Here is a 24,777-nt window from a genome sequence, read left to right as displayed (position 1 = left end):
TCATTTTTTTTTTTTTTTAAATGGAATTAAAATTTTAATCATTATCATATTACATTGATAAAATGTATAAACGGCGTTTTGTATAGGTAATTTTTGTACGTATATGTGAATGTTCGCTTTCACAAGCGAAACATTCGACGCCTGGTACCCGAGAAATTCGGATTAAAATCACTCTATAAAACAAAATATTTATCTAAAATACAAAGTAATAATTGATACAATTTTTGATGCTGAAATTAAAAATATAATTGTCGATTTCAAGATGTCAAGTATTACTGAAAGAAACTATTATACGTTTTTCAGCTATTGACAATTATCAAGTAGTTAAAATAATATTATTTTAAAAACGTTTTTATTATTTGTTATCTATTATAAACATTATTATCACTGAAACGTAAAAATTATTAAGTATATTATAATTCATAATTTTGATTGATAATATTATTAAACTTTGATGATTTTTGATACATTAAATTATTATTCTTAAATGTATATTTAAAACATTATAAAAAATTTTTATCCTTTACAATTATTTTTTGTTTTATCACAAAAATTTTCAAGTTGATACTCGTAATACTTAAAAATACACTCAAATGCCAATAAACTATTTAAATTAAATTTAAAAATTGGATAATTATTTGTGGTATTGTTATAAGAGACCATTCATTAATGCTTTTAGAATACTTTTTATTATTTTGTAACAGCTAAATTTGCATTTTTGTAAAATGTCGAAAAAGTTGCCTATACCGAACCCCTTGTATATGTATTAAGTGATATTTATTTTGGTATAAATAATATGTTCCGATAGTTAATACATTTGAAGATGGTATACATAGTATACCTACTATAAAATTATTATGTCTTTAATCTATTTAAGAAGTTAAGCATAAATTTAAAAAATAAACAATGTAATAACACTAGTAATTAATTGATAATGAGACACTGCAATTAATATAATCAATGCTCATATTCACATAACTTTTATGTGATTAAACTAAGTCATAGAATAACATGCCACAACCTACACAATAATTTAGGTTACAGCTCTTATAATTTAGGTCATCATGGCAGTATTAGTATTTTAATATTCAATTTCGTATAATTTGGATGGTATAATTAACAAAAATAAAAAAAACCACAGTCAACGTTGTAAAATATTAATATATAATAAACTCTTATGTAAAACAAAAGAATATTTAAATAAATAATACACGTATATAAACATATAATATGTACATAATATACTTAACCTATGGAAGTATATATTTGATGCATGTAATACAATAGACAAGAGTGACGACGTATAATTGAGTTTATTTTGTCGGCTGGACTACAATTTTTTTCTGCCACTTTCTGTACTTAAAGTGTATACATATAAAATATAATATGGCCGTTTTTAATTAATTTACGCGCGCACAGTATAATAAATACCGACATCGTACAAGATAAGTTAAAAAAATAAAATAAAAAATATTTAGTTCAAATCATACGAACTATGGAAAGATGAACACAATTTTATTACACAAATGTGCCTATATTATGTATAGTGTGTTTAACTAAATAATTGTACATAATAATTGTTTTAGTACTTATAACTTGTATAACATTATTATTACGTTAAAGTTACATACAAAGTTAAACGCAGACGAGCGACCTTCTAAATAGGTACCTAAAGTTTTTTCTCATAAAAAAAAACGACAATAGTACAATGATCACATATATATTATTATCGTCTCTTCTGTTAGGAGTTCCGTCGCGGGAATTCACTACCGCGGTAATGGTCACGCGATGGTCGTTGCCACCGAAATCGGCGGTGACGGTGTCGGCGACTGCGTAAGTGGCGGCAGCGGCGGCGGCGGCGGCGGAGCTATCGAGTGCGGCCACACGGCCGCGGCCGTGCACGGCGGCGTCGTGCTCAGATGGTGCGACGGATGGCGGCCGGCAGCCGCAATACTGCCCGCCGCCGTGGCCGCGTATACCATTGCGTGATGGTAGTAACTGCTGCAGTACGTGTTGTACGCCGCAGCGGCCGCGGCAGCAGCGGCGCTACCGCCGGCCGACGTGTCGTAATCCGCTGCGGCCGCGGGCTGCTGCTCGGCGGCGGCTGCGGCGGCGGCCGTCGTAGCGGCCGCGGTGTCGCTGCCGCCGCCACCGCCGCTTCCGCCGCCGACGCCGTAATGGCTGCTCGTGGTGGTGTTGCGACGGGCGCAGGTGGTGCGCTGGACGGGCAAGGGGTGCTGATGCTGTTGCGAGCGCGGCCGCTGCGGCGAGTATGTCGGTGACGGCGTGCGGACTCGGCCAACAGTGTTGTGGCGGCGGCGGCGCCGGTGGCTGTAGCTGCGTCACCAGTGACGGCGATGTCAGAGACCTAGACGCCGCGACCGGTACGGACGGAGAACAGCACGTCGAGCCGGTCGTCGCCGGCGGCACGGCGGGGGATAGCCCCGACTGCGGTGGCGGGGGCGGTGGAGGCGGTGGCGGCGGTGAACACAGGTGTTGGTGCTGTTGGTAGTGATGGTTGTGGTAGAGCTGATGGTGTTGGTGGTGGTATTGGCCGTGTTGGTGGTGGTGGTGGAGCTGATAGCCCGCGGCCACGGACGGCGGTGACCCGGACGGGTGGTGGTGATGGTGGTGATGGTACGGTCCGTACATGTGATGCGCCGCCGCGGCGGTGGTCGGCGACAGGCCGCCGCCACCGGTCATGACGGCCGTCGGCTGCTGCGACGCTGCGTTTTGGGTCGGTCCCGTCGATCCGATCTTATTGCGCAGTATCCGGCTAATGCTCGATACGCTGGGCACGTTGAACTTATCGCACACGCCGTCGGCGAGCAGCCGGTCCCGAATCTCCCAGGCGAACACGCCCGGGTCCTTGCGTTTCAACCGGCCAATGTACGCCACCACCCTTGGCGTGGTCACCCGGGGCTTACTGCCTCCGATGGCCCCGGGCAGTACGCTTCCGGTCTCGTGGTACCTGGCGAGGATCTTGGACACGCACCCGTGCGAGACGCGCAGCTGACGGCTGATGTCGCACGGCCGGATGCCGACGCGGGCCAGTTCGACGATGCGCACGCGAACAGCGTTAGGTAACGGCCGGCCGTTGACGAACACGCCGCCCAGCTGGTTCACCTCGCCGTACTGCTGCTGTTGCTGTTGCTGCTGCTGCTGAAAGCTCTGCTGGTGCTGTTGCAAGTTTTGCTGGTGTTGCAGGCTTTGGTGGTGGAGATCGTGCAGCTGTTGGTCGTGATGCAGTTGTTGATGGTGTTGGTGGAGGTGCCCGTCCAACTGTTCGTGTTGGCGTTGCTGTTGCATCTGTTGGTGCTGTTGCAGTTCATTGTCTTGGTGCTGCTGGTGCTGGTGCTGCTGATGTTGCGGCATCTGTTGGAGCAACTGCGACTGGTGGCCTTGCTGGTGCGGGTGGTGTTGTTGGTGCTGTAAGTGTTGCTGATTCAGATGGTGTTGGTGCAGTAACAGCATTTGCTGCTGTTGTTCGTTGCCACCGACACTGCCGTCACTCATGTGCTCGTCGTTGTGGTGCCGTCCATGGCGACGATGCCGGTCGTCGCCTCTCTCTTCGCCACCACCGTGCTGTTGTTGCTGAGGTTCCAATAACATTTGAGAAAGCCGATTGTGTAATTCTGTTAACAAAATCGATAATTATCATTATTATATTATAATCGTGTGTACAGTTAAAACCCAAATTATATTACTAATCACCATAACCTAACTAATAGATTATAAATACTCGTAGACCTATAAATCATCAATAATTATAACTAACTGTGATCTATATACCTATTATATACATGGTTATATTTATTTTAGTAGTTAAAATTATTTCTGTGATAAAAACATAGGTGTAAGTATAGTAAAATTTTAATTATTTGTAAATTATTTTACAAATGTTGGTAGGTATAACATTTTTAGATTTGTCATAGCACTCGATTCAAATGATTACAGTAAATACTCCATGATAAAGTATAGATAGTATTTTGATTGGAACGTTTAGAAATTTCTAGTGAGAAAAAGTCGTTAAAAATACGAAAAAAATCTTATAATTAAATTTTCTAATTTAAAATAAAAAATAATATAGGTACCTGCAAGTGAGAATATTTATATTTAAATAAAGACATAAAAATAAAAACAAAGTAAAATAAATAATAAATCATGAATAATAATACTATGATCAATAGCGTTATATTAATCATGTTTTACAAAAATTTTATTGAAAATTTTAAATCATTTGATTTAGTATGACTATAAATTACTTCTCAATTATCTCTTATGTTTTTTTTGAAACGGTAATCAAAATTTTGCTTTTATGAGCCACATAAACAAAATATATTATTATTCACTAATTTTGTATATTATTATTTTTTATTTAATTTTTAATTTTTTTTTTTTTTTACTGTATTCAAAATAAAAAAAAATCTTTAAGCTAAAAAGATAAAGTATTTGAAAATCAATATTTAATAGAATGGATACTTCACTATTGAAAAATTATGGGTACACCACAAAAAGTCAAATAGAGAATTCATTATGAAAACAACAATTCCAAATATTGAAAAATACATCATAATAGGAAAGAAATAAGTTATTTAATAAGATAACTTTTTGTTATGTTTTTAATATATGAAATGAATACATACATTTAGTCAATTAAAAATATTTTATATACTACAGTACAAACTAGAAAACATTAAATTATATAACTAGAATATATTTTTAGTGATTACTATTATTTTGTAATGCTAAATCGTTAGTAAAATAAATAATATAAATTATTATACATAATAATAAATAATTATTATTATTTGTAGTAACGATTAATTGTTAGTTTAGTTGTCATGACTATAGCTGTTACTGTAACAGTAAAAAAAAAAATTGTTTCTAACCTAACCTAACCAACCTAACTTACAACCCTAGAAAACTGCAGTTCAGTGGTGTTCATGTAGGAGGTGTATACAAATTAGTAGGTATTGCAGTTTTTTTGTATATAATTTACTTTTTTTATTTTAAATCTAAAATTATATACAATTTAGATTTTAAGCGGATCGATGAATGTATTGATTTTAAAAAGATGAGTGTGTGCTGTGTGTGTGGATTTTTGCGCCCATTTACTCGATAAAATGTCGGAAAATCATTCCATTTTAAACTTTGAGAGTGGTTTTAAATAGAAAATTGGATATATTTTGTATTTTAAAAAGGTTAAAAATTACCAGTACTTACTATTTATAATTAGAAAAACAAACAAATATAGAAAAATGAAAATTTTTTCGTAAATCCAATATTATTATTAAAATAATTGTTTTGTAACTATGGTTATTTTAAAACTTTTACGTATATAATTAATTAAACTGAAGGAAATTTTAAAATTTAATTTTAAGTTATTACCTATCTACTTATCTATACTATGATGAGCTTATTCACACTGTTTAGAATAAGAAGGTATTATTTCAAAAATTAAAACAATAATATATTAATATAGTATATAAATATAATATTTATGTTTTATTTTAAATACATCGAAAAAACATTTCATGAAAATATATACTTAATGATACAGGCTGATCGTTTCTACTTAGAATTGTATTTATATTTAAATTTTTTTTTTATTCAATGATATATCATTATTGAATTATTTGAATTCAAATATATTACTGACCACAAACCCACTATTAACACTTAATGCACCGCAGAGCAATTAGCAAACCCGTTTTTAATTTATAACAGGTCTTAAGTTTATTATTATAATTTATAAATATTAAAAATATTATGATAAGTTGAAATAATCATATGGTTGGAAGTGCAAAAAAAGTTACTGGCACAATTTATGAGAATCACAATTATTTAAAATCATATTAAAAGTAACATATAATTACTATTATATCGACTTAAACCTTAAAATTGTAATAAAATATATCTATAAAAATGTTTATTCTTCTATTATTATTCAATATTTAATACATAGACTACTAAATATCTATATAGCTATATAGGTATGAATACTATAAATATTGAATAGAATTTAATTTAATTAAACGTTTAAACCATTTTGATTGGTGTTTATTATATTGAATTAAAAAACAAAAATGTACCCTTTACAAACTATAATAGCATAATTTTATTTAATTAGCTGAAGTAAGAAAATTAAGTCATTGTATAAAATATATAAAATTATGTATTTTATGAATACATAAACAAAAATTAATTTATATGAGATGTGTATTGGAATATATACCTTACCTATGTATATATAATAGCTATAAACGTATTCCAAACTATCTGTTTTTATACTAAACAGAAAATTTTTCAAAACATAAAATCCATCGAAAAGAGTTAAAATTTAAATATCTATCAGTTGTATGTATTCGCATAATAAAATGTTTTATATTTTATTTTTATTTTTATACATATAATTTTGTTTTTTCTATACCCACATAGCATAAAAAGAATTTCCGTATACCTACTGATATGTAATCGGTATTATATGGGCGGAGTCTAAAAGTATACTTGTAGATAACTATACTATAGGTGCGCGTTTAGCAATATAATATTATACAATTCTTAATACCACGATAACTACATATCGACATTTCATAAAAGTATATAAATATATATTTTTTAATATCCATCTATAAATCGTTAAACGTACCCTGTTCGCTTTAACTAATAATGTGTTTAACATCGTGGACCGTGGTGTTGTTGTAATTTATTAAGAGTGGACATTTATCTCTGAATTTCGCAAGACGTTTTACAGATTACTCGGCAGCCGGTTAGTACATATTTCGTACGTTTAAATAAATAATAATATTTAATAATTATTTAATCCATCAGATACATATAATACTATATACAACCGTAAAGAACAATTCGATGGGTTCAAGTGCGTTTTTGTATATTTGTATGTACCTATATAACAAATTGCTTAACTGCGTTATACACTTCCGGTGACATATAACCTATAATGTAATTTGTATACTAATGTTGTATTGCCACACACACACACACATATATATATATATATATATAACAATAAATGTATACTCTTGTAGTGTGCATAGACATTACACACGCTATATCGTTTTAGTGTGCGTGTGTATTTAATATTGTTTTGACTACCGTCACCGCCGCCGCCCAAGAGTCGGGTTACACGAACGGCTCAAATTTCTCATTAAAAAAATCGCGTAGCTATATTATATTAAAATGTATAGGTGTATTCCATATAATTTACACACAAAACCATTATTGTTTAGCGTATTATAATATGCATTATGGCTTTGCGGCACGCGAATATTCGCACGTATATCGCGCGATCGTATTTTACACCCAGGACGGAAGGTTGCGGCGGTACATTATCCGCCATCGTTTTCCAATTCTCATCGCAAAAGTTCTTTAGATTATAGCTCAGTTATGTATACAAATAAACAATGCACGTGATCAAAGGTTGACTAGTTAATAAAATTTTAAGTTAACTTGAAAACTTTTCATAATTATTAACTATAATTAATTAATAGTGTAGTTAACTTAAGAACTTGACTGGTTTAATTGACTATTAAAATAAATTAGATATTTTTGCAGTTAATTTAAAAATAATCCATTAAATAAAAAATAAAAATGTTTCTGAAATTGTTGGTTTTATTAGTTTCATTTATACACAATTATTGTACACTTGAAATTTACATTTCCGTTTTAAATAAAATAATAATCTAATACTATAATTAGCAAAAAATACTTTTATGTGATTCGTATATTAATTAAAATTGTAAATTAACTTTTTTTCAATCGAGTTAAATTAATGTTTTATTTCCTATATTAATTTTAAATTTAGTAAGTTAAATTAATTATTTGTTAATATTAACTTCTAACTTAACGATCAAGTTTTAACTTAACTTAAAATAACTTGAATTAAAACCTTTGTAGATTGTTTATAATACATTTTATCTACTAAGCCCGTCTCATAAAAATTAACTAATTAATTTTAATATTAAATTACATTATAACAAAATATTGTCTATCATAAGATATACCTATACATTATTTATTATTCATAAATTGTGTTGATTGTTTTATTATCTGTTATTGCCTGGCAAATATTTAAACAAAAAAATAAATTGATTTAATTATAGTTCACAATCTTCAGATTATGATAAAATGAAAATGATAATATAACTAAGATGAATATTTTGTAATGTTCGGTACATACAACGAAATAGGACCCCACCATTGAAATTTTATTGTGGTTACGCTAAATCCTCGATACATGGTGAAATAATATAAAAGTTGATATTTATGTAATTATGTTGTGTAACAAAATTAATTAGCATTACATATTGATAAAATTTTATTTTTATAATAGACTATTGTTACTTATTTTATTTATATCTTGATACGTTATTTTATGAACCAATGTGTATTTGGACTTGAGATACAATCTGGGTACTTATATTTGGGCAGAAATAGGACTTAACCAGTATTCAAGCTTCAATCGGACAATTTCGTTTGTAATATTATTGCGAAGATCGTCTCGTAAAACGTTAATTTTATTATTTCTTAGTAATTTACTTATTTATAGACCAGATTTCCAACATGTACATTGTACAAGCTTGTTTTTTTATCAATTGTGTTGATAAAGATCAGATGACCAGTAACTATCACGGGAAAGTGTATTCATTTTAAAACAACAGTAGGTTTGGATAAAGTTTATAGATAGGTAGGTACCTATTTGATAAGAATCTAACATAAATTTAGATATAACAATGATTTTTCTATTCATAACATTTACTGATTAACTTACTTTTACAAATTTTAAAATTTTATTAAATTAATTCAATAATTATATCATTGTATTTTTTATGGTAAAAGTTTAACTTATACACACCTATGTCAAATTAATAAATGTGTTTCTAAAAATTTGATGAAGCTAAAAATGTAAAACGTTTATAATATAGTAAGGCAATCTGCAGGTTTTTCTTTTATCAGTGAATTAAAAAATATAAGCTATTATAGTAAGAATAAGATTTTTATGACTCATATATGTTTTTATTTTAGTCTTGCATATTTTGAACCAAATTATAAATCAATTTAATATGGCACAAAAGCAGTTATATCTACTTTAAGCATTTTTTTAAAAATATAAATCCTATTTTTTAAATAGTATACATAGAAGGTAATTTTTCTTAAATTTTAGATATCAAAATTTTTTTTATAAACTTTACCAAGAATAAAAAAATGCATAGATAATATTAAATTAAGTTGTTAAAAAATGTATATCATATTTTTATTTTATTTACATTTTACATATTTGTTAATGTAATATGTATTTGATTTCTTTAAGAAAATATTTTTGTTTTAAATATTTTTGCCTATTATTTTAGAGCTTTTAATGTTATGAGAATATCAAATTGTATTTATTATAGTATATAGGAGATATAACTTATATTATGTATATATAAAATAAAATTGAATTTGGATTGAATCAAAAATGTTTTATTCAAAATATTACGATTCAGTAACGTAAAAAGAAGTTTTAATACCTGTAAATTTAGAAAATTGTAAATTAACTATGAATGAAGAAATATCATCATTTGATAAAAATAAAATATTGAAACTTTTAGGTCGATTTTCAAACATAAAACTAATCAATGATGACTGTACACAAAACCAAATAAAAATAAAATGGAAATGTTTCTGTATAAAAGAAGATTAGTTATTAATTGATGTGCACAAGTTCATGGAATAATTTATGAAAAGATGTTTGGTTAAGTTTTAAAATATGGTGGTATTTGAAAATTATTAGTCATAAAAGCCGTAAATAATTTGAATCTTAAGTAATTCAATATTAAAATTACGTTTTTCTATGCTAACGTAGAAGAATAAATATACATAAAAACTAAGAGTTTTTAAGATAGAAACAAAAAAATGAATAAATTTCTTAGTATGTATGGGTCAAAACTACGTAATATCTAAGTGTTTAAATAAAAATGTTAAAAATGTATTACCATATTTTGACTTAGAACAGACAAGAACAGACTTTTTTTTTGTAAGTCAGAAAAATTAAATTTATTAAATTTAGAAACTTCTGTAAATTGACTCAAAATGGTAGTAAAAATGACGATCTGCAGGTTATTAACTTTGTGGGAAATATCAAGGGTAACTTTAAGATGTTCTAGATTTTTTTTCTACTGGGTATTGAAGTTTACCCGGAGTCTGGTGGTTTAATATTTATACATGAGACGTTGTAACTGCTTTTTCTATTCAAGTTCAATATGTAAGATACTAATAATGTGGTCATTTTCACAGATATTCAACATACTTTGGGTACAAGTACTAAACTAAGACAGAGTCTTCATTAGTAAAGAGAAGTGACAATACCTAGGTAGTTTGTTGTATTTCAGTAAAAAACGAGACCAGATAATATAAGATAATTTTGAAAGAGAATGTTGAATTAAAGTTAGCTAAAATAGAAATCAGTATCACATTACGGAATTGGTACCTGTGCATAACTTTAATTCAATAGTAATAATATGAATCCATCATAGAACTGATGTGACTTATTTTTATAATGGGTGTATAGTTACTGGTTAGATGCGATTAGGTATTAAGTTTGAATATTATTTATGTGTGTGCGTTATACATATTTAATACATATCTAATTACTATAATTATTCATTTTGTACAGGACACTTAGAGTTAGACAAATAATAATAATTTATGAATAGCAGTGGAGTTTTTATAATTTTTTTTTGAGGGGGGAAGGGGAGTAAATAAAAAATTATGACATAAAACTTTTATAAAAATACTTGAAAAAGTAAGTCGGAAATGTTAATAAAAAATAGTTCTTTCATGAACCATGAACCTAAAAAGGATACTATGTAAGTTACTATATGCACAAAATTTGTATTTATAGAGTATAAAATATGTATATAAAAAAACTTAATTTCTCAAGTTATACTCCATGGTTATTGGTTACGCTACTGCCCATAGCTATTACGTATATCGAGATATAAAAGCAATTGCAAAGATTAGTTTTGAAAAACTGATGTGCAGTGCCAATGTAAATTATATAAACTTGCACACCAGTTTTTAATTAAATCCGGAAATCGATGTAGAACTTAGACAAAATATCAGACTGCGTCTGCTACTGTGGAGACTGGTGGAGAGATAATATATAATAATATGTCGTGACTTGTATCTATTATAAATTGATAAGAAGTTTTTATTATTTTTTCAACCTACTATGATAAAAAAAAAAAAAAAAATCAATCATCAATAGACAATAACGTATAACCAAGTTACATTATAATACAGTTCACACATAAGCGTATAGAGACGCTATAACAAAATCATATTAATATCGATTGATTGCTATTTTTTAGTGTTACGTGTTATAATATCTTTAAGAGGACACGGTAAACGTATGACAGGACGAGCATGTCAAGCGACATGGAATGTGACCAATTATTATTATAATATAGTTGTATAATTTTATAACGCGTGTGTGATATGGACGTAAAATCGTTTTTCAAATACTATTGACGTATATACGTCATACCCGCGAACTCCGTCGCCGGCACCTGCAGCAGTGTATTGGTATACAATAAATTATATTATTTTTCGTAAGTTCGCGATAAATCATACGATACGGTGCTTATAATAATAATAATAATAATAATAATAATAATAATAGTAATATAGTCGCGGCTGTGCATTTAGGTCGGTTTTTATTTATTTTTTTTTTTTTTATTTCCCGTTTTCACGTTTCACGCGAGCGTATAAATAACTGTGTACAGTAGGCGCATCCTCCGCGGGCGGGTGGGCGGACGGACGGGCGAGCCAAGAAAATAATTACAATCGCCCGGCTCTATCTGTCCGACGTGCGTGTGTGTGCGTATTCGGTGTGCATGCACTGTGCTTGTGTTCGTATGCAGGCAGTGCCGCAGCCGCAGCCGAGGGGCGGTACGCGTCATTTACGAATCCATTACACGGCGGCGCGGTGCGGCGGTGTTATGGGCTGTGCTGGGCGGGGTTGGGGGAACATGCTCCTCGGGGGTGACGCGCGGAGCGGCGGGCGTCGGACCCGGATGGCTGCCGCCGAGTCTATAATATAATAGAGACGCGCTCGCAATTCGACCGTACCGAGATCGTAATGACGCGTACGGAGATTAATAATCGTCACCGTAAAAATAAAACTTTGCCGTTGTCACTGTGTTATACGTACATGCTGCGGCGGTGTATAATAGTGTAATACGCGGCCATAATAATAGTAATAATAATCTATAAATTGTTCATATATGTATATATATATATATATATGTATATTGTGCTCAGTTTCCGAGCGCGCGCGCGTGTGTCTGTGTGTATTATGTATTATATTATGCATATGTGCCGCTTAATATATTATTATGTACGGCAGTATATTATAATATGTGAAATTAATCGTCGACGGCGCAATGAAGGCGCGCCGGTTAGCCAGAGAAAAAACATACAAAAAAAATAAATATATATATATATTTTTTACGATACGAAAAAAAAGAGCTGAACGAAGCGACGACGCGTGCACGCCGCCGCTACTGCCACTGCAGAAGAAACATTCCACGAAATCGCGTTTTTGCGATTTAATATCAATAAGATATTGTATATATATATATATATATTATATTGCATATGCACTGGTGGGGATCATTGCTACGGTACATATTAATATGTTTGTAAATGAACACACGCAAATGGTCTATTTGCTCGATGCAACTATATATACTAAAACGTGATAGACGTATAGTAATTTAAATCTTAAAAATTGTAAGACAGGCATTCAAAGTTATCAAAATACCTGTTCAATATTATTTATTTTGTATACATATAGATCATTAATTAAACACTTTAAATTTTGAACTTCAAGGAAATGGTGGAATCATAATTAAATTATTGAGTATTATAAATAGATTTAAAATTTAAATGAAAATTATTTAAGTTACATTGAAAAAAATAAACATGAATGACTTTCTAAATGTACTAAGTTTAATATAGGCTAAAATTAAAAGTTTTTTGAAAATACCTACATTGTTGAAATTGAAAATATATACAATGAATTTGAGAGACGATTTGATAATATTCAAAAATTACAGCTGATTATCATATTGATATATTTTCTTTCTCTGAAGCCAGAAAATATATAAATAATATATTTCATATATTGAAAATATTTCTACGCAAATCAGTAATTTGTTTGACGTGGATTTATAAGAATAAAATTAGATAGGTACATTCCTCAAAGCTCAAGGTTTTGAAAATAATTTTTGGAATCTATAGAATGAATAAGAATATTCTAATTAAAGGAATAGCTTTGTAGTTACATAAACTTATTTTAGATCTATACATATACGTATTATATACGTTTTAATAAATCAGCATTTTTTTCATTAAAATTATAAAATTGAAATACTGAGCTTTATATTTTTTAATTTAAAGCAGATAGTTTTTGTTTAACAGTCAGCAGCTATATATTCTCTATATTATGATAAACTGACCAACAATGTGACAATATGTAATGTCACACTTCCACATTAATCAAAAAAAATATTTTACTTATTTAATTTTTATTTAGGCTATACATTTTAATTTTATTGTTTATATAAATTAATGTTTATTAATAGTTATAGGTAAATAGTAGGCAGGTACTCAATAATATAGAAGTCGATCCTCAAAGAAAAAAATGTTCTTAGTAGATCTTTGCCAAAAAAAAAAAAAGTAAGTAATCATTAGTAACTACTATACAATTAGAGCAATTAACATTAATATAATAAAATAAAATGTATAAAATATTTAATTAAACGAATCCTGATAATAAAATTATTTTAGAATAATAAATAAAAATAACTTGAACTAATGAAGAAAATTAAGATATAATATAATAGTGGTATGATTTATTTTATTGTTTTTATTAATTGACAATATTTTCCTTTGGTCTTTACATACATTATTGGCTTTATAATATGTTATTAAATAACTTATCAATATTATTATCATATGTATTAAATTTATCAATTTATATAAATCTCATAATATAATGCATTCTATTTAATATTTATAAATACGTAATATTCAAAAATAAAGAAAGAAAGCTGTCAAAAAAATGAACTCAATAAAATTATAAAATTATAATTGTTATATAACACCATTTAGTATTATTTTATTATATATATTATAGTTAAATAATTTGATGCTTAAGAAATATGGCGCATATGATTTTGCGTTACACTATAAGTAACCTTTCTGTTAGTTTTAATCACGAATAACAGAATAAATTATCTATGTAGTTAATATTATAATTAAAGTTTCAATTATAGCCCTAATCTGAAGTTTATAAATTCTATACATTGTGCTTGGAAAATATATTTACAATAGTATATAGTATCATGATATTAAAAAGAATACATAGGTACAATCTATACATAATAACTAAGTCATAAATCACATTATTCTTGTTTCAATTTATAATCTATAAATTAATAAACATTTTGTAATAATAGACTGAAATAGAATTTTACTTAATTTTAACGGTAACAGACAAGACCACTATGTTCAAAAGATGTATATTCTAAACACCGCTGTTATCGAAAAATGAATATTCGGCTACAGAGTAGTAATATGGATGGACCTATTAATGGATTGTGAATAGGTATTTTACTCATTAATCGTATATAATTTAAAATTAACCGTAAAACAATCTAACTATAAAATTTATATCGACAAAATTTAAAAAATAATATCTTTAAAACATTGGTTAAGCTATTGTAAAATAAGTTAAGACTATTGTCGCCGTAACTCGTGGGAGTATAATAATAAAAACATCAATAAATACTTTTATTAAATAAAACATAATTATAAAGAACCATTATAATAGTATCCATGTAAAAAGTTAATTTTAATATTTATGTACAAATAATAAATTACGTTTTAATTTAATATTCAAAAACTATAAATTTCAATGAGACTACTTATTTAAGCTCTTCTATATGATTCTAATAAATGATTCAAACATTCCCTCTTTCACAAAAAAAAAAAAATTATAACCAAACATTCACCCCAATTGTGTATTAAGATAAAAATAGTTTGAAGTGTAAATGGGTTGTACCATAACAAATAATAAAGACAACGAGGGGGAATTATAGGGCAGTGTCTAACATTTTTACACCCACAAAATTGGCCACTACATCTTCATTGATCTCATCGTACCACCACCAATCACAAACGATGACAAAATACCAGCACACAAAAGCATAATAAAAAATATAAATAAATGTATAAAGAAGCTGCGATTTCAAAAAATTTTAAATAGTTTACAGTTTACACTTAACAAAGTTAATATATTAGTGCGATTTTACAACCAAAATCACATCTGTGTCACACATCGCTATATCTTTTATAAAATTAATTTTCTTAACTTATATACCAGTAGTAATAAGAAACAATAAATTAAAATTTGGAAGGAAACATTAAGAATAATCTAATTTAATATGCTAAAAATAAAAAAACATATTAATAAGTTTAAAACCATTTAAATAACCATTTTTATAACTATTGAATATTATATATTAAAAATTCTCAGTTAACTATTAATGTATTATTGAAAATAAAAAAATTCCAACAATAACATGCGTTATAATTTTTCATTTTAAATTTAATGTAATTTTCCTAGTATATATATTGTTAAATCCTTTAAGTATGTTTAAGACAATAAACTGAATAGTATCTAATATATTATATGATTTATAGCTTATAAATAATATTTGTAACATTTATTATTAAACCGATATACATACATATACATTTTATAAATTGTTATTTACTTTAAAACTTAAATGTATTAATTATAAAAAAGTGGAACTATTGAATATAACAATTTAATAAACATTATAATTATTATTGATACAAATAACATGATTTATCAGTAACTTAACTTAAATAGATTAATAATGTGTAAAACAGGAAATTAAAAGATTATTTTAATGATTATTCTCTTGTTTAAATAGAATAATTTTTAACAATAAAAATAATTATTTTAATCTTATATATCATTAAAAAAATAGAATTTATGTGTGTAAATTATCAGTACCTATAAACACGATCAATCTTATACGAAATTATATAGTGTTTCAAAATATTGTTTATAATAAAGATTTATACAGAACCATATATTATATGTCAGCTCGACGAAAAAATTGCTGGCTAATAACTAATAGGGCCCAAACACGGAACACAATATTTAGATGTACATTAGTAAGTATATACATATGTATAATACTCGTCGGGGCAGCTGCAGCAGAACGTTCTTGGCCGAATGTGTCATTTAGATGGTTAACCCTTACTACAACATATATATATATATATATATGTACGGCAAATGAACAGAGACTATATATGACGCGAGATAATGAGAATCAGATTTAAATAATGAGCGGCGATGGACTATGAACCTTAAGTCAATTTATATATATATACTAATACAACCTTTATAGTGTATTGCTGGATCCTAATTATTGATCTTCAAGGCAAAAGAAGAAGCTATATTCATCTGCTTGTAACTATATATATACACTCACCAAGTGTGTGTATATATATATATATATATATATATTGCGCTACAGCTGCCGCCAAAAACATACGCACACAATTATGTATTATTAACCTATGTCCTATGCTGTACTGTATGCTTACACGAAAAAGTGTCAAACCCGGGTTTATGGTGACACGCTGCAAATATGATGTTCATATATAGGTATAAAGGTATATATATCGTCTACAACGCACGAGCGCCCTTTTTCTGCGTCAAGACGATGGACTGCAAGAATAGACCTTTTCACCCGCGACTTTCGTGTCTCCGAAAATATTCTTGCACGCGTGCAGTTCAGAGTCCAACCCCCCGAAACACACGTCATGTACCTATCCATACATCATGCCATCGTATGCTGTGTACCTGACTATTTTATTTTAGATCTAGTGAATCGGTGAATACAAATATTTAAAAGATTGTATGCCATATGGTATGCAGAGTTTTAAAAATGTAGAAGTTAAAATTAAATTAAAATACAAGTGCTCAATTTTTTATTAAACAAAATATTATCAAACTATTAGTTATTAATGAATGCGACGAGTCAGTTGTAAGATATACAACTATATAATGTTTATAAGCGACAACCGCGGTTCAATCAGAATGCTACACAGTGACATATGATTATAAAATTAAGATGACATACCTTGGCAACAAATTCTGTTAACTATTTGTCCGAGTACACCGTCCTCTTGATAGATATAGGTTACCATGATAATATACCAATAACTCGTTTATACAAGTCTATGCATTTTCATATTTTATTCTATAATATTATATATTCGAATGATATAGATATTATACCTATGAGTGAATAATTTTTACTTCACACATGCCTATTCTTTTATTGCTTTAACTTATGTAATCACGTCATTGTAATCAGGGAAAAAATGCATGTGCAATTATGTGCAGAACCGGATACAAATCTTATGCGATAATTATCAACATCATTGATGGATTGATGCCAAATTCTATCAGTTCCGACCATTATACATAAAAAAAACATGCAATAAGGAATATCCGTGCTAATTGTTTTTATTATGATAATTTCATAATATATGGCTACAATTTAAAAATATTTTAATTTTTGAATACTAACAAACGATAATTCTTTTTTAAAAACGAATAAATATTTAAGATTTAAACAACTGCATATAGTTACAGTCTCAAAATAATCATATAGATTTATACATATAGGTTTACTTGAAAATTAGAGTCACGTCGTCTAGTAACGGCGGCGGCATTGATCGGATCGAGTACGATATAATTATTATTATCGTACATTGTTGCTTGTACAGTAGGCAACAACTAAAGCAGCGTACAGCAATGACATAAAAACATTTCGGTTTACCTAGTCAAGCGATCGCTGCAGTCCGACAATGGGTGCGCGGGTGGTTCGTCGCTGGAACCCCTCCCGGAACCGGAACCGTTGGATGAATGGGGTGGGGTGGATAGCGCTGCAGGGACAACGTCGACGGAAACGGGACGCACAGCACATATTAAATGGAAGAAGGCACCGTCGCCGGATAAATAAAAATATATATACAATAGTCAGAGGCGGTCGCGACGGCGGCAGTTTTTTAAAGTCGCGGAGATGATTATAATTAATTGGCGTCGGCGGCAAACATGACAAAACGACGTACACACACACAGACACACAAACAACGAGACACGATATAAGACGCGCGCGGCGACGCTCCGACCGATGTGATCTACTGCTGTTGTCATCTATCCTCCGCCGCCGCCGCCGTCGGTTCTTGTGCTTCTCGACGTACGATACTGTTATTATAGACACAGGCGCAGCAGTAGCAAACTAATTTGACGACAACTTCAGTCGGTGTGTGTGTGTGTGTGTGTGTGTGTGTGTGCGCGCGCATGGACACGGTGACGAGGAGGAAGGCGCGGGGGGTGGCGGGCGGCATTAGAACAAAGACGACGGCGGTGGCGGCGGAGGGGGGCCGTGTATAATATATTATTATTATTATGTTTGTTATTTTCTTCGCGATCTCGCGTGTGGGCTGGCGGGGCGCGGAGACTCGCGTACATACAGTCGTGTAATATAATTGTGGTCGTTGCCGCCGCCGCCGCCGCCGCCGTCCCTTTGACGGCAGTCGCTCATTTTCACATTTACATTATAATTAGCCGGTTTGTTTCTTTGCAGCGACCGCCACAACCACAACCGCCACCGCCCTAACCTCTTCGCCGTGCCCGCAGTGCTCGGTTTGGTGAGCCGCGCGTCTTATTTATTGCCACCGCCGCCACCGCTGCCTCCCGTGTCCCGTGTTTTACACGTGTTTTCACGCACGACCGATGGACGGCGGTGTGGTGTAGAGGAGTGGTCGTGGTATATATCCTACGCGACAACAGAGGGATCCTCGTTACGATTATAATTACGAATATTATTATATTAGTGGAAACGACTGCGTTCCTATGTATTGGGTTATTACAACGACTATTACAACAACACGAAATACAAGCGGCAGCTATACGGGCGTCGGCGGCGTCTAGGGTTTACACAAACGACATCCACTGGATATCTCGTGCGCCTTTCCGCCGACGCGTCGATCGTCTTCTGTTGTAGTGTCTACGTGCAGCTCTTCCGCGGACGTTAATAATAATAATAATAATAATAATAATAATAATAATACTTTTACGTGCGACTTTGACGCGACAATGTGTGTCTGTAAACACGACGGAACCGATTTCCGGCGCCGGTGTCGACAACGACAGCGGCGGCGGCGGCTCCGTAAAGTACCTATATTCTTTGTGTCGTTCGTTCCGCGGAAATATCATCACGCGAGAAAGAGAGTGAGAGAAACGATAATCGGCGACGACTCGGCAGCGGAGTCGATCGCGACCCGTACCTATACGGATTTATTGTATTTTAAGCGCCGCGCAGGTACAACACACAACCTCCACCGTACTAATATCTTTCGCAGGTATATTATTCCCGTCCATCACGGTCGTTGCGGTCCCGTGTTTGCACTGTTGCCCGCGTACGATATGTCATCACATCGGCGGAGACCGAATTAAAAGGTTTACATCCAACTACGCCGCACGTCACATATAAATAACAATAATAATATGATATTGTGTTTCTGTGTGCGCTGCAGCTAATCGCGACCGCCCTGTCGTACACCGCGCCGTATTGCTAATAGCCACCGACGTTACCGGTGCTACCGTCGGCGTCGCGACGCCGACGATGTTTGTTTCATTGGCGGCGGCTAAGGCGACTGCGGTAGTATTGGCGGGTATTACACGTCAAACAAATCGACAAACAAACGAGCGCAAACACGACTACTGCAGGCCGCTCTCGTTTGTCGGGCAGTTAAGTGGTGCACATCGGTTAAATCATATCGTGTAAAAGTATATATAAGCATATGTGTAAACATGGGTACGTACATGTATTATATAAGTACCTACATTATTTTTACTAAATTTAATATTATAGCATTTAAGTATATATAATGTATACAGTGTGATTCGCCGATAGTTGTAATGGGTTGAGACCAAATAGGCCAAGTTTTCAATTCTTTTTCTATTGATAATATAGTCATCATAGGTACTATAGTGAGACGACTTTGACTTATTAGTTATTGCTGATCTAAAATTATTTTTTATAATTTTCAGCTTGCTGAAACTCCTTTCACAAGTAGCTGTAGTGACAGAAATCGTTAAAAATATTCCTATAATGCCGCTTCTAAATTCGGATATAAATCTTGTAAAGAGTACTGATGAATATGCTTAGGAATATCTATTTGAGTTGTATTATCAAATGTTGTCATTAATAATGGAGCTTGGTATTTGATATTTTTAACTCTGTAACGTTTAAATCTCAATTATACTTTAATATCAAGTCATTAATCATTTTTTTTTCAGACTCCAAAGTTGATAATGAGTTGTCTGACAAGAAATTAAAATCAGAAATTTTTGTTTTTGTAATCTTAATAGTTACTTTAAATTTTGTTAAGTTAAATCATAGAAATTTGAATGAGTGATTCCCGAACTATTAAATTTGTTAACTAAAGATTATAAATCCATTAAAATGAATCAATTAATTTGAAAAATGTATATTTTATAGAAGCTATGACGATTTAAAAAAGTAAGTTATAATAATATCTAATAGGTAACATTTTATAATTTGTAAATACTAAATTGTTCTGGTATTTTGTATTTTTATAAAATCATTAAAAATGTATTTATTAATGAACAAAATACCATCACTAACATGTTTTACAAACTCAAAGATACTCATTTAAATTTCGTTTTGTAGATATAAACATTAAAAAAAAAAAACACTTCCTTAATAATTTTTAGTAGAAATGGTTGATTCTCGTTAGGAAAAGAAGTTCTCATCAACACAAGACACTTTTTAAACGGTATAAAAACTTAAATAATTATATGCTATTATGATTTTTATAAATATACTTAAAAATTTTTAAAGTTATAATTTGAATAAAATTAATTCTTAGATATTATATAGATTAGGGTAAAAAATAAGCATTCTTTTGAATCATCCTGTATACATAAACACTCGTCATACCTATGTGGTTTTACGAACAAAGCATAACATTGTAATAATGGCACTGTAAAATCAGATTTTTCTCTAAATATTGGTTCGTGAATCAAAAATTTTTCAATCTTAAAAGTTTAAAACGAAAATCCATGTAATAAATTAAAATAGAAACAAAAAGTGATTTGCAATAATATTTATTGCTCCCTTTGAGCAATATGCCTGTGGTGCTAGTGGTAGTATATTACAATTTCATAAATTATATGATGTTCGAAATTAATTATTGTGTACATAGTGAAATCCAATACCTACTGCAGGAAAACAATGCTTTGAAAATCGTGTATAATAATTTAGTTTTATAATTTAAATCAAACATATTATAATATATAAGTAGACGGGTGCGCGAGTATTCAAAAAAAATTATATGCCGCGGCTGCTCTGTCAGTGTTGTATTATTTATATCGCCTCGCACGTATATTATAATAAAGGCCAAAAAAAAAAAAATAAAAAACGTATATAAAGAGAAAAAACACTTATATCATACGCGACAGGGCGTCGAGCCAACATCCACGACGACAAATCTGTGACGGCCAGAGCTATAATTATAAATGATTACACACGCGATTATGATTATTACGGTTATGTGTTTGCTTCCCGTGCGCGTACGCCCACGCCGCCCACGTGTAATTATGAAATGTAAACACGCGCTAATACCGCGACGACAGCGACAATCCCTTTGAAACGGATTCGTTATTATTTATTTTCCGCTCTCGCGCTCGAAGAATTTTGAAAGAAAAACAGTAGTAATCACTTATAGTTTGCGTGTTATTATACAACACAAAATTCATAAATCGTACTAAATTTTTCAACGCATAAGCATATGCATGAATGCATGATATATGCAGTGAAAAATAACAATGTAAAACAAACCACAATATTATATTATTATAATAAATAATAATAATAATAATAATAATAAATGTACTAGAACACGATGTACAATAAGCAATTATTAATATTAATTAGCGTTCCCGTAAACTCGTCGAAAAATGTACACACGCGGAGCTGCTTTACGTATACAGTATTTATATTATATACAGAATCCTCACCTATAGACGGTACAATGACGTGTAATCGATTACTGCTGTGTAATTGTGATTGATATTATATTTTTTCTCGCACACAGCTATTATACACGATAAATATTAAATATGCGCGCAGATTAATCGGTCGTCCCCAATGCATTTCCGTCCGTCGTACATAATAACTGTTAGTATTTATTATAAAATGACGATAAGTCAATGATGTGTGCAAGGGGTGGTAGGGATAGATAAGATGACGCTGCCGCGCGATTAATTAATTAATTCATGAACCGATGAACTGCAAATAATGAAGTTGTATATTATATATAATTAACAACAACAAGCAGCCAGCTACAACCTTTTTTTACATAATATTACTGTCATGGTTTTTTTCTTAGCTCTACAGACGTACCGCCGCCGATTTTTACAGACGCGTTTTCCGGCCGCCGGTGCAAACTGCAGTGGGTCGATGACGATCCCGTCGGCACTCTTATCGAGTGCATATTTATTTATCAAAGCGAATCGTATTCGATCGAGCATATTGAATCTACTTACCGCCAAAGGTGTACGCGTTATTAATTATCAACTATTATATTAATTAAACATAAAATAACCTATTTATTCACACGATTTAAAAGCTACAATGATCATATGAAAATAATATCTATATAGATGCGGAGAATGACCGACTATACACTACAAAAGGCTTTGCTTATATAGTTAACGAAACTCGAATAGCGATGTACGTATGTCATATGAACGTTAAATCAATCGTTGTCGTTCCTGATCTAACCCGAACAAATGATGTTTTATAGACTTACATGTCACACGTGTATACACGTTTAAACATAATGTTATTCTATATAATTACGGGTCCCAAAACTATAATCATATACATATCAATCACCTTAATTATCTCGGCGGAAAATAGATGTATCCAAAATGGGTTTTATTCGACGACAATGCGTATAATATACTATAATATATTATTATATATAATTTAATAATTATGATTTCAATCGTTGATTACGTATCTTATTTATAGACGTGCGACGTTCTCGCACCGGAAATACCCTACATAGTAGTGGCAACGCGGAACTCTCGAGCGTAGGTATAATACTGCAGTAGCAGGCGGACAATCAAAATGCGTACTATCTATGTATATATATATAACATTGTCGTGTAAAACGTACCTGCAGGACGGTCAGACGACGGTGCAGCAGACGGTGGACGGTGTCGCGGTTGTCGGTTCTGCAAGTCCATGCGCCGCCCGCGGTGTGGTCGGCTCCGTCGTTATCCGCGGTCGGTCGCCAACAGCATCGCCTCCGTCGTGGACAGCGGCGGCGCCGCGATAGCTGGCCGTGTTCCGGAGCGGCTGCGGCGGCAGCATATACGCACTGTCGGCCGGTTTTACGCGACGCGCGTCGACCGCGATCGCGGCGAGACTGCAGTCGCGGCCACGGCGGTAGGACGCCGGACGAGATAAGTCGCTACAATTAATGTTTTTCTCGGATTTTACCGGTGCCGTGCGCGCCGCCGTCACGGTGTACGGCCGTGGTCGTCCGCCGCCGCCGCCGAGATATTAACGCGACCGTTAAGACGCGACGACACGGGTGCGCGCTCGCGTGCGTTTAAACGTTTATCACGCGCGCCGCGAGTAGCAACGTACCGTATCCGTAACGGTAGCGTGGCGATCGGCTGTCCCGCTGTACAACGCGCGATGACTGCTGCAGTGCGCCGAGTGTACGAAAATATTACGGTGATGGTGATGATGATGATGATGATGATGATGACGACAATGGCGACGTGTAGGACGCGTGATATAAAGATATTATGTAATGTGCAACGGTCACAGTTCGAAATGCACGCGTGTATGTGCACAGCTGCAGCCGCTGCCGCTGTCGTCGTCGTCGTCGTCGTGGTCGTAGTCGTCGCTACACTGCTATGCACCGTGTGCGCCGCGCCAATACGACTACCGCCGTAGCGTTAACGCTACATAACAAATATTATCGTATTATTATGTTTACGACGGTCGGTTGCTAATCTGCGAGTTCGACGTGTGGGGTGGGGGTCCTCAGCGCCGAGGCGACGGTTCAACGGGAGCGCAGGAGGCTGGAACACGGCGCGACGCCGTGACCCCGCCCATTCCGGTGACGGAAACTCTGCTGCCGCCACCAATCGTCGTCGTCGCCACCACCGCCGCCTGCGGCTGTACCACTCTACACGAAATCCACCCGACGCACGGCAGACCCCCTCCCCCCCCGTATCGTCACAATGCGTACGCAGAGCGAAGGGCGCAGGTTTTTTATTTTTTTAAATTTTTATTATATACGACTGTATATGGGCAACAACATATTATTGTTGCGTGAAACGATATGTATACCTAATACGTATGCTTAAGCGGTGGACGGCTTATATTTTATTTTTTTTTCAACCGGTGTCAAAACTTCCATAAATCGCGATACCTATTTCATATTGCGGTGTAATAGCTATATTATACATTTATACCTTTACGCTATTATATTGTATAGAAACTCGAGTTTACGATCTCAACGGAGACCCTTACGTTATAA

At 32.8% G+C, this 24,777-nt stretch overlaps 1 protein-coding gene across 1 annotated transcript; it reads right to left on the bottom strand.

The window, feature by feature from the left end:
- Positions 1–1,409: 1,409 nt before the first annotated feature.
- Positions 1,410–24,156, bottom strand: LOC112595619 (paired box pox-meso protein-like). The gene is given in 3 exon segments (XM_025340895.1): positions 1,410–2,189; positions 2,191–3,635; positions 23,398–24,156. Coding segments are annotated over 3 exon segments (1,923 nt in total). The 5' UTR covers positions 23,468–24,156; the 3' UTR covers positions 1,410–1,781.
- Positions 24,157–24,777: the final 621 nt, after the last annotated feature.

Source organism: Melanaphis sacchari, unplaced genomic scaffold, assembly GCF_002803265.2.
Source record: "Melanaphis sacchari strain LSU unplaced genomic scaffold, SCAv2.0 Contig28_pilon_pilon, whole genome shotgun sequence".
Taxonomy (NCBI): Eukaryota; Metazoa; Arthropoda; class Insecta; order Hemiptera; family Aphididae; genus Melanaphis; species Melanaphis sacchari.
Note: the sequence above shows the minus strand (reverse complement) of the source record. Positions and strands in the feature narration are given on the sequence as shown.